The 12,049-nt window shown below is 40.5% G+C and overlaps 1 protein-coding gene across 2 annotated transcripts in view; it reads left to right on the top strand.

Annotated features, from left to right (window-relative positions):
• The window catches only part of PTPN13 (protein tyrosine phosphatase non-receptor type 13), a 95,489-nt gene that overhangs the window by 58,809 nt on the left and 24,631 nt on the right, over positions 1 to 12,049 (top strand). For both annotated transcript variants that reach the window (XM_065736649.1, XM_065736648.1), the window contains exons 10-19: positions 2,901 to 3,123; positions 4,431 to 4,505; positions 4,615 to 4,789; positions 5,798 to 5,951; positions 6,105 to 6,243; positions 6,671 to 6,823; positions 8,152 to 8,334; positions 8,776 to 8,938; positions 10,184 to 10,607; positions 10,775 to 10,872. In XM_065736649.1, coding sequence (XP_065592721.1) covers positions 2,901 to 3,123; positions 4,431 to 4,505; positions 4,615 to 4,789; positions 5,798 to 5,951; positions 6,105 to 6,243; positions 6,671 to 6,823; positions 8,152 to 8,334; positions 8,776 to 8,938; positions 10,184 to 10,607; positions 10,775 to 10,872 — 1,787 coding nt within the window. The remainder of the gene's footprint in view (positions 1 to 2,900; positions 3,124 to 4,430; positions 4,506 to 4,614; positions 4,790 to 5,797; positions 5,952 to 6,104; positions 6,244 to 6,670; positions 6,824 to 8,151; positions 8,335 to 8,775; positions 8,939 to 10,183; positions 10,608 to 10,774; positions 10,873 to 12,049) is intronic.

Genomic DNA, 12,049 nt, shown 5'->3' with positions numbered 1-12,049 from the left:
TTTTAGTTCTCAGAGATACCATCTATACTTTGGTGCATTTTAAATGTGCTGCTCCTGTAGCATGTCATTAGAGAGTCTGCTTAATTACTTGTGGAATGAACCTCATACAAGTGAGGTATAGCAAATGGGGGAGTCTGCAGCCAATGCTAAGCAAGCAGTAGAGCTGCTCATTTACCAGCCTGCAGGACTCATGCTGCAGCCTGCTCCTGAGATAGCAGGAGTCTGATTTTGCTTTTTATTTTTAGGGGTTTTAGAGTAAGGTGAGACCCTTCTTGTGTTCTGTCACTGCTGTTACCCTTTGAACTTCTTGGAATGCTTGCCTTGTGATGTGCATATTTTTCCTCTTTGCTTCTTATATTTCTGATTTTTGCCCTTCTCTTTTTCCTCCTTTACTGTTTCTTCCTTTTTCCCTCTAGGAGCAGCTGCTGACACGGATCTCTTCCTTCTATTGCATTTTCTTCCATTCTCCTTTACATTCCATGTGCATCTCCATCCTCTCCTGCCCAAATGCATCACTTTTTCTCCATCTCTTCCTAACTTTCCCACTGCACTATTACAGAATGTCCACCTGCTTCCCTTCTTCCAGCCTCTTCCTCTGACCCAATCTGTGCTATCTCTTGGTAAGTACACACTGGGTGAAGTTCTGTACACTTACTGCTTTTGGAGTCGGCCACCTGTGTAATGGCTCATTTGCCATCTGTGGGTTAATGAGCAGCTGTGGGGCTGTGATTTGTACTTCCAACACAGGTGAAAATACAGCACAGCAACATGGGGAATGAGAGGAGAAACACTTTCATCTGCTACACTATCTGTTGGGAATGGAATTCGGATTTTTTTTGGTGGGAGTAATAATAATACCTGCACGATCCACATTTCTCAGAAGTGCTCTGCCTGTATCTGTCAACAGCATTTTCTCTGCTGACAGAGAAGGGGTGCACTCCTGGTCTTGGGACCCTGAGAGTGGAGCATATTCCACCTTCCATAGGAAGCTGTTTGCCCAAGCTTGGTGTTATTGCATTTAACCAAGGTGTCAATGTGCTTTCTCAGAGTGATGACAGCATTTGGATCCTACACCAGGAAACTGTTAGAAGCATTGCATTTTTGAGCTTCCTTCCACTTGCCCCCATGCACCTTTTCAGAAAAATGCATGCAAATTAAAAAGACAAAGCAACATAAGGATGCTATTTTGTGCAGTAACTTCTGATTGCTACTGCACACATCTACATGCTACTGGGAAGACACCTTTTTTCAGCAGTTGGCATTTTCACTCATGTGAAAGTGCTTTCAGATAAAGCCAGTTGCAGCATGTCTCACTTTTTCATATCATCTTTGATAATTCACAGATACTTATGTTCAGAAGGTGTTTTGGTTTTGTTTTGTGTTGGGTTTTTTTTTTTTTTGTTTTGGAGCCCATCCTTAGGCCTTGATCTGAAGAGCGCTCATGGGCATGTTTAAGTAGCTTCATTGTGAATATTCCCACGTTGATCTTAATAAACCTCCTTTCTGTGAAAAGCTGGGCTTGTGCACAAGTCCCTGCAGGTCTGGGGCCTTTCCTCATTACTGCGTCCTTTTGGGCACGTTATTAGATATGTTGCAGTGAGGGGCAGAGGAGGGAAAGGGGGATCACTGTTATAAAGGTGCAGAACAGTGGAAGGGATAATGAGTTAACATGAATGTGATCTTCCGTTGCTCCTTGAGAAGTTTCATGAAATTTCATTTGATGATTCAGTGTTTTTTGCTTTGTTCTTGGCACATCATTGCTATTTTACTGTTTGGGCTTTTCCACCTTAGCATAAATTGTATTTTAAGACTGTTTTTGTCTTGTCTGCTTGTCAGTTTCAATCTCAGAACATTTCAGAGGAAGTTCTATATGGTTTGCAGTTTTGGCATTCATTAGAAACTGTGCTGTGTGATAATGAAAGTACATTTGAAGTCACTCCCACAGATTATCATAGACAAAGGTGCTATCTACACAGGCATTTTCTTTTACTTTTTATTTGTTTTGTTTTTCATCAAACACATTTGGATTCTTATGAGAAACAGCTATATAAATTGTTGTGTCCTGAAAAGTCTATGTAAATGACCTTCTTACAACCAAGAGCTCTACATCAGTGTCAGTGCAGGACTTGAGTTTACATTTATTGGTATTTCTGAATTTCACTGCAGTGATGTAAAGGATTCAGAACACTTCCCGTGTTTTTCATTGCTCTAGTGTGCCATCAAATCTGACTTAGCTTAGAACAGGAATTGTAAACACAACTAATGATGGGTTGCTAGCAAAGTGAACTGAGCGTGCTGTTGTTTCAGGTGCCTTTGTTAAATGTGCTTTTTGGTGGATGAAAGTTCTGTTAGAGTTCTCCTATATACTTCGATTTAAAAATTGCCTGTCTAATTCTGTAAACTGGAGAAGAGCATTATTTTTTCTCGGTTTAGGATTTCTAAAGGAGCCGCGATTCACTTGTTTTGTATTTTAAGTTTAGAAATGTTTTTCCTTATGTATGGGAGACGGAGAGGAGTGTAAATTGTTTTGCTTTTTTTCTTCCTTTTTTACATTTCCAAACATCTCGATTTTTCAAATAAAAGGTGGCCTTCATGCACCCAAAATGGGAGATGACTATTTTTTCCTAATGAAAATAAATAAAATTGTCAGGACATTTGCTGATATGAGAACTGAAAGCTAATTTACTGTTTTCTCATAAATAGTGGGATTTCTTATTTTGCTTGCTTTCATTTTTTTTTCAGTTGCTTCATTTAGGCTCTCACTTATTGCCGTGCCTGTGTATCAATTAAGCAACTGTAGGATTTTAAAAGAAGCATTTATTTTTTCTGCTAGAAGAAGAAGATTCAGAAGAATGCCTGAATTCTACTGGTAATGACTTTTTTCCCTTCTAACTATATAGCAGGCAGCATGAAGTGCCATTTGAAGGCAATCTCGTCAGTCAAGAAGCGATGCTAAAGCGCCAGGAGGAAGAAATGCTGCAGCTGCAGGCTCGTATGGCTCTCAGGCAGTCTCGGCCCAACCTCTACCCTGGAGATGCAATCAGGTCCTCCATGCTGGATATCACCAGAGATCCGCTCAGAGAAATAGCCCTGGAAACAGCCATGACTCAAAGAAAATTGAGGGTAATGCCGTGATCTCAGCTGAACTCCTGTATTCTTTGAAACAGTGTCAGCTGAGACCATAGTACTTGGGATTCCTAAACCAGGTCCTGAAATAAGCAGTCATCAGTACGTTGGTGTTGTCTTGTAGGAGAGACTTTGGAGATTTTGTAGTATTAGCAGGCAGGTAGGCAAAAGCAGCATCAAAAGATAATGAAACAAAGAGCAAAACATGACTGAATGTCACGTTAAACACTACAGTATCCTAACAGGGATAAGAGACATTTTTCTTCTGTAACCTGTGGTGTTTTTAGCCAGTTCTATTTGCGTTGTTTTTCCGTAGTGGAACATAGATGTGTCCCACCACCTTCAGAGATTGTGGAATTAACAAACTGGGATGATAAAGAGACACTAAGAGGACATATTTTGTTGTTAGGTTCACCTGAAGCATTGTGCAAGCTCCCCTTTCCCAGCTTTTGCTGGGAAAAGTAGATGAAGTATGAGATAAAAGAGAAAGAGGAAGACAGAAATATAGGCGGATGGAGCAGTGATTGTTGGAAGAGATGGCAATTTGATGCCCCCTGCTGCTGATTTCAGTTCATTGGATTCTTTTCTTCTGGTTTGGATGGGAAATTGTGACATGTGACTTACATGGCAATTTGCTGTCCTTAATGCTGAGTTTTTCTCCGGTCCCATCACTCTTGCCAGTTGGTTCATGTAGGCCTTAAGTATTTGGATGAAACTTAGGCCTGTTTCTTAGGGCGGATTATTCATAGATAGTGTATGGACAGATTAAGCTCTCCTATAATTCCCTATATTAACCAATAGAATACTTGTTTGCCTAGAGGCTGGCAGAAATTGGCCAGAATCTCTGTGTGAACCTAGCAGGCAGAATTAGACTGAAGCATTTTAGCCTCTAGGAAAGGAGAGTTGGATGTTGCAGGTAGAATTTTTTTGAGGCAGAGTTGTCACCAGCACAGAACTTCTCAGTGTCAGGCAGCTGATGACTGAAAGGAGACCAAATGATCCCAATGTGCAACATGCACATCGTATTTTCAGGGAAGACGATATTAAATCCTAGCTTTTTGCCCACGAAAGGGAGGAAAACATTTATTGTGATAATGTCATCAACAGTGTTGCCTGCCAGTGTGTCTGGCACAGATGTGGGCAAAATGAGATTGTTCAAACCAACCAACTCTTGGCAGGACTTCCTTGCAATTTTCTAGTTTCAGCCTTTGGTTCCTATTGAGTGCTTACAGGGCAGGAGTTTACTGTGCCTCTTTCTCTTGTTCCAGTAACGCAGTATTCATTCATACTCTCATACTTTGCAGAATTTCTTTGGCCCTGAGTTTGTGAAAATGACGATTGAACCATTCATCTCCTTGGATCTGCCAAAGTCTATCTTGGTAAGAGAGGGGCTACTGAGCAATTGGTGGCCAGGAAAATATATTTAACCAATGAATGCAGCTTGACCGTGAGTGTGAACATCGGGATATTTTGTTTTGCCAAACACAGACAAAGAAAGGGAAGAATGATGATACGAGGCGGAAAGTAAATGTGATGCTTCTAAGTGGGCAGAAGCTGGAGCTGACCTGTGACACCAAAACAATATGCAAAGATGTCTTTGATATGGTTGTTGCCCATATTGGCTTAGTGGAGCATCACTTATTTGGACTGGCTGTTTTAAGAGGTAAGAATAAACATTTTCTGAAGCAGATAGGTATAGAACAACGAGAGCTAACTATACAGTGTTGGAAATAATCGGAGGCTGCCTGGCATGTACAAAGATGTCTCTTTCAGTTACATACTCGTGTATGAGGCAAAATATGTTCCTCAAGGAAGAACATATCTAATCAATAAAAACCTACATTTGTCTGAGTAACAGCATCTCAGCTTATTCCTTTGGGTTGCTGAGTGTTCTTCACTGCTGCTTGTTGCCTTGCAACATGTGTTGCTGTCTAGTGCTCCACAAAGATTGTGAGCTGGGTTTTCTTGGTATGTTCTCACAGCCTCTTGGGGGCAGCCCATGGGGATATGCTGGGGCAAATGGTAGGGCCTCTTGTACAGAATAAATTGTCTTAGGACTAAAATAAATTGTTTCTGAACTGTTCATTTTCTGCTTTTAGAACAAACCAGATGTTGGACTTCATTTTCCCCAAAGGGGAGAAGATCACTTTGGCAGCGCTAATGTATTGAGACCCACATTTCCTGTTTTTGTGTCTAGCTGGATAGCACAGAATTGTAGCACTCAGAGTTCTGGCATGAGTCAGAAAAACATAGCCTGAGAGCCTTCTTCATCTGTGCTTGCATCCCAGTGCCTTTGGCAATTCAGCCATGAAAAAGTTTTGCAGAAGTGTAAATTGGACATAAATAGTAAGGGAGGGAGGGAGTGACAGATTAGGAATTCCTGTGGGTTAAGAAATGTGAAGGACACCATGGTGCCTGTTTCATAGCTATCATGGGAGATGATTTTTCTTTTTCTGCTCTAGTATTTTGTTTACTAAAAAAATTATTTCTACTGCTGTTATTCAGTGTTCCCTTCAATAGCCATTGTGCCTATAAGCCATTGTTAGGACAGTAAGGTTTTCTGATGGCTGAACTGAATTTCAGAATTGGAAATCCAGTCCTGATCCTCCAGCTGGAAAAAATGACTTCGTTCTGTTTTTACCCATGTCCTTCTATTTAACATTCATGGCAGACAATGAATTCTTCTTCGTTGATCCTGACATAAAGCTGAGTAAAGTAGCTCCAGAAGGATGGAAAGAAGAGTCAAAGAAAAAGAACAAGCCCCCTGTCAACTTCATTCTGTTTTTTCGCATCAAGTTTTTTGTGGATGATGTCAGTCTTATACAGTGAGTGTATGAACATTTTTTAACCTCCTAAGCCCTAAGCTTATGGACAAAAATTGAATATTTATTAAGCACTCCTAATTCCTTAAAAAGAAGAGTACTGTTGATGATGTTTTTTGGTGTGTTTTCTTTTCTTTTCTTTTTTTTTCTTTCTAGGCATACTCTCACTTGTCACCAGTATTACCTGCAGCTGCGGAAGGACATCCTGGAAGACAGAATGCACTGTGATGATGAGACAGCCTTGTTGTTAGCATCCCTAGCTCTTCAAGCTGAGTATGGAGATTACCAGGCAGAGGTACACACATCAGTTTCATCTCTGAGAAATGATTGTTTCGCTGCTTAATAAAAAAAAATGGACTGTGAGCTACCATGCATGCTTCACAGTTCTGCCCTGGACAGAAAAGTCAGCCAGTGTGTTGTTGGCAACTGTAGTTTTCTTATAGTCTAACAGATAATAGACATGGGACTGTTGTGGAACCAATTCAAGATCCAAGTGTTGAGCCTTCCCTATTCAGTGGGAATGGATTCAGGCTTGAATAGGCCTTCAAAGATAAGTGAAATTAAGCTCTAGATCAGCACTGAGATGCAGAATCCTTCCTCTTACTCAGTCTGAGTTTACAGATCTGTAATTCTGTTATTTATCTTTAATCTTTATGCTTCAGTCATAGCCATATAACCCATAGCATATTGAGATGCTGTCACAAAAATGTTTTGTATTGTAGGTGCATGGCGTGTCGTATTTCAGACTAGAACACTATGTCCCAGCTAGAGTGATGGAGAAATTGGATACATCCTACATCAAGGAAGAGTTGCCAAAGTTGCATAGCACTTACGTGGGTGCTTCTGAAAAAGAGATAGAATTAGAATTCTTGAAGGTGAGTGATAGTGGTTCACTTCCTTAATCTGACTTTAAAATTCCTTTTGTGAAGGTGTGCATGGACTTTAAGTGAAATCAGAGGAAAACAGCTGGAAAGGAAGGGAGTTGAGAAAATCTTCTCAAAAGATTTGACTGTTACCAGTGAAAAGAAATCATGATAGATGAGAGAGAAGTACTTTCATTTCTTTTTCCATTGTCAGTATTCTTTTCGCTTTAGCTCAAATGCAGTAGTTAAAAGCAACTTCTGATCCTCATATTTGTTCCAAAGGAAGCTCTGATTATGAGGCAGCATATCCCACATTTCCTACATAATTTGTTTTTTTCATCTGTATGTGGAGGATGGGGGTGAAGAATTTAAATAAGGAAAATTTTTATTACAGCTCATACATTCTGTGCTGCTTGAGATACTTGGTATGAAGTAAGCCAGAAACATTACTGTGCAGAATTCCTTCTGCACATAGCCTGTAGAATGATAGGAAAGCTACATGTAATCACAGACATACTTGGTTTGTTCCAAAAGGACCAATAAGGAAATGTAATTACGGGTTTTGCTGCTATTGCTGATGAGATAGTGGTCAGATAACGCTTTGACCCACTGCCTGAAAATGGATTTAGCAGGTGAGAGTTTGCAATTAAGGCACTAGATAACAATAACATCTGTATTTCCATGATCACTTTGAGACCACAACAGCAGAGGTGATCTCAACTGTTGCTCATTAGGCAGAAATGTTCTTATAATTGCTAGAAATTGTGCTGAACAGGAGCTGGGAACTTGATCCTAGTTGAATCTAGGCTGACCAGTGGTGGGATGGAGAGAGCAGTTGGATTTCCTTGGCTGATACATTACATTGGTCCTTTCAGCAATGACCAGAAACAGCTAGAATGAATGACTAGGAGGGCAAAGTGAGCAGAATTACTTCTTTCAGCAGTCTCTGCTAGCATCACAAAATGGAAGTGGAGATCTGATTCTGTATTTGAGAAATGTATCCATACACCAAATGCATCTGACTGTTACTTTTAGCAGTTAGTGTGTGGCAAGTTCAGTTTACCCAGAGGTTTTAATTGTTCTTACTTCAGTTGTAAGATTTTAGATAAATCCTTGGTTTGTGTGCTACAGCATTGGGCATTGTATCAGCAGACACCAGGAAGTCTCACAACCATCTGGAACAGTTTGTGTTCTATGTCTCTGTTGTTGTAACATTTGTGCAGTGTGAGTAGAATCATCAATCAAAGAGGAAGCTTTTCTCCAAAATCCATTTATATATTTAGTACTGCAATATTCTTCACTTCAAACCCTTAGAGTTTTTATTGCACTGATCCATACAGCTGTGTCAGAGGCTCACGGAGTATGGTGTTCACCTTCACCACGTGTTACCTGAGAAGAGGTCCCAGACAGGCATCCTGCTGGGGGTGTGCTCCAGAGGAGTCGTTATCTTTGAGGTTCACAACAGTGCTCGCACTCCTGTGCTGCGTTTCCCATGGAGAGAGACAAAAAAAATTTCCTTCAGTGTAAGTGCGTCTCTTACCCTGCACCTTTGTGTCTCCAATTTCTATGTTTGTATCTCCAGATCCTGTTTCTTTGTGTTATTTCTGCAAATTACAGTGCACTTCTACAGCATAGTCTGTGGCTATGTCTTGTGTGGCTGAGCCATGAAAACAGTACTTCTAGCTCTCTTAACTTATTGGAAAGCTATGCCCATTTCTTCTGTGCTAAGGTTTTCAGTAGCAGACTGATTAAATAATAATAAATTACCATCTCAGCTTGCCCAGGCATAGCTTTAAAATGCTTCCCTGTAAAGCTCAAATTACTTCCAGTCCCTATGCATGTCTCTGATCAATGCATTTTCTTCAGGAAAATTTGAATGCCTTAACTGCACAAGCAAATAAAAAGTTATTTGTAGGGTAAAAGAAATCACCATCTCAAACTTTTTTTCATTTCCCATCATGTAGAAGAAGAAGATAACGTTGCAGAACACATCGGATGGTATCAAGCATTCGTTTCAGACTGACAACAGTAAAACCTGTCAGTACCTTTTGCATCTCTGCTCTTCCCAGCATAAGTTCCAGCTGCAGATGAGAACCAGGCAGAGCAACCAGGACACTCAGGACATTGGTAAGGACTGTGGTGCCTCACTGGTTTTTAATAGCAATCTTTATGTGCTTTGTGCTTTTCTGGATTACAGTCTGTGTGCGTACATAAAAAGAGAAGAGGCATAGAGCTCAGGAAAAGGAAGTGATGATATTATGGTACACAAGAAAGGGGATTTGCTATCAGTTGAGGGATAATAATTTCTTTTATGCACTTCTATGTCAACACAGTGATCAGAACCAGACATTGAGTTTTTATGGTGGAACTTTGGTTAATTGAAAGGGCATTTAGAAAACTGCAGAGCACTGAAACCAAAGTCACTCTTACTAAGGGAGGCTTTTGAGCACATGAGAATTCTCAGCTGGGAGTTGGAAGAAAGTATTCACCTGAAATCCATAGGAAAATCATGGCTTGTACTGGCAGGGATTCCTTCAACATCTAGAAAAGAGCCCTAAGGTACTTTTCCACAGGATGTGAACACAGCCATAGGCAGAAAAAGTGAGATTTTTGATGTCTGCTCCAGCAAAACCATTCTTACATAGCTCAGTAGGTCTGTCTGTGGTTGTGACTGGGACAGCTCTTTAATGTGGATACGGAAGTGGCAATTGTACACTAATTCATGTTTTGAAATGACAAAAGAAGTCTTGAACTGCTACATCTTCTCTATCGGTGTGCTTAGTGTGGGTTGAGTATGGATCAGTCAGGAGTTAAGGAGTCAAAATGTTGGCAAGCCCTAGTCAGCACTTTTCATTCGTTATTTGCTGAAGGAAGTGATCTCTTCCTAAGGCCCTGCAGTTTAACATATTAGTATGAAGATTCACACTCTAAGGGGATAAATAGTTTCATAGAATCACAGGGGTTGGAAGGGACCTCAAGAGATCATCGACTCCAACCCCCCTGCCAAAGTAGGTTCCCTACACCAGGTCACACAGGTAGGCGTCCAGGTGGGTCTTGAATATCTCCAGAGAAGATGATTCCACAACCCCCCTGGGCAGCCTGTGCAGTTCCAGCTTGTTTCCTATTTAGTGTTGTTGCACTTAAGCATAGCATATAGATAAGGCAGCGTATTATTGCTACATCCAAATCTTGTGTCCTTAGTGAGCTGCATGGATGTAGTCTGTACACATTTGATGATGGTGTGTACTGAGCATTATGTTTAAAGAAAAAAACACCTTGCTAGTTGTTCAAACTGCATGCCTTATACAAGGAGATCGTGCTGACTGTGCTGTGCAACTTGAATTTGTTTCTTTGTTTTAAAAAATTTCACAGAGAGAGCATCCTTTAGGAGCCTGAACATCCATGCAGAGTCAGTGAAAGGCTTTGGCATGGGTCGGGCCATCAGCACGGGCAGCCTGGCCAGCAGCACCCTGAACCGCCTTGCCGTGCGCCCTCTATCCGTGCAGGCAGAAATCCTGAAGCGACTGTCCTGCTCCGAGCTCTCGCTCTTCCAGCCACCCCCTGGCTCTTCAAAGGACAAGAATGAAAAGACTTCGTGGGAAGAAAGACCCAGGGTTATGAGCAAATCGTTCCATGATCTGAGCCAGAGCCATATCTCAGTTTACCCTCCAAGGAAGAATATTATCACGGCTTTGGATTCTTCCTCACAGAAAATAGAGGACTTAATGGGAAGAGTCTTTCAGCGAATGCCAAAATTTGATACTGGATCAGCAGCGGGAGCATTAAAACTAAACAAGTAAGAGTCTCTCTGAGCACCCTGAAATACCTTTGTGTACATTTGATGTACACTTTGCATGGATTTTAATTTATTATTCATACCATTATTTTATTACATTGATCCTTCCCTCTCCCAATTTCCTTTTCCCTCTGTCTGATTTCCCTTCTCTCCTTCTCCCCTTTAAGTTCAAAATCTCATGCAGGTTTAAGTAGAAGTCCTGAAAGAAAGAAAAATGAATCGGACTCATCATCCATGGAAGATACCGGGCAAGCCTATGTTGTAGGTCAGCACACAGAAATACTGTCACTGTATTTACTAACAAACTCTACAGGTAGTGCTTTGATATTCGTATTAACTGATGGTAATTTTTTGACTTGAGAAAGGGATGAGGGCAAAGTTAATGCAGGGAAATAGCCCATGATTCCAGGTTGGTTCTAGCAAATAAAGACATATATACATATTGTATATACTGCTATGGACAAAGTAACCAATTGTTCTAATACCACAGGTGTCCAAAGTACAGCACGCAAGTTAAGTCCCAGTAGTATTAAAAAAAAAAAAAAAGTGCGTTCATTAAAAAAAACAAAAACAAAAAACCAACAAAAAAAACCCAACAACCACCAGTGCTTCAAAGCAGCTGAATACACTTGTTTCCCACAGTGGGATATGGTACGTTAATTTTTAATATCTCTCATCATTTTTTGCTTGCGGGAGGTTCCCTGTTAGAGTAATAGAAACTAGGATGACTAAAGTATTTGCAACATTAGCTTGCTTTTTGTGTTTTAATATCCTAACATTGATTGTTTATGGAGCTTTACGACAAATGAGAGATGGGTAAGCACTCAGACAGTAACATGCAAACACCACGACTGCAGTGAAATTGAGACTGAATGGAGAATTGGGGCTTTTCTGCATTGTGAACAGAAGCTGCTGAAGAGGGACATAAGACATGCATTTCTGTAGTGACTAAAGCCGTTTCTCTCATGCATTTAGCTTAACCCATGATCTCTGGGGCAGCAACTCTAATCTTAGGTATATAGTAGGTAGTCTTGCTGAATTCCATTGTTCATGCTGGGAAACGTAGCTCATCAGCTGAAACTTCAGAGATCGGATGGTTGAGAAAGCCTGGACTTTGCTTGACAGAGAAGCTTGAATTATCTTACCTCCTTCCATAACTTAGTATGTTTTTTATCCCCTTTAAAATACTGTCACATTCCCTTGGCATTTTCCAAACAAAATACGACCCTGTGTGCAAAGCAATTTAAATAGAAATACATAGAAATGCTTGTTAGAAGAAACCCATAGAAACTACATAGAAACCCAAATTTTTAATGTGTAAAATCTTGCAAGGCTGCTGTTCTGATGCTTGATAAAGTTAGGTATATTCATCAAATTGCACTATAAAATTTGGCCTTTGACTTAAAGACCATTTTCTTAAAGCCTTGCTGATTTCTTCTGAA

This window comes from Cyrtonyx montezumae, unplaced genomic scaffold, assembly GCF_038088225.1.
Source record: "Cyrtonyx montezumae isolate F1298 unplaced genomic scaffold, pur_monq_1.0 scaffold_2, whole genome shotgun sequence".
NCBI lineage: Eukaryota > Metazoa > Chordata > Aves > Galliformes > Odontophoridae > Cyrtonyx > Cyrtonyx montezumae.
Note: the sequence above shows the minus strand (reverse complement) of the source record. Positions and strands in the feature narration are given on the sequence as shown.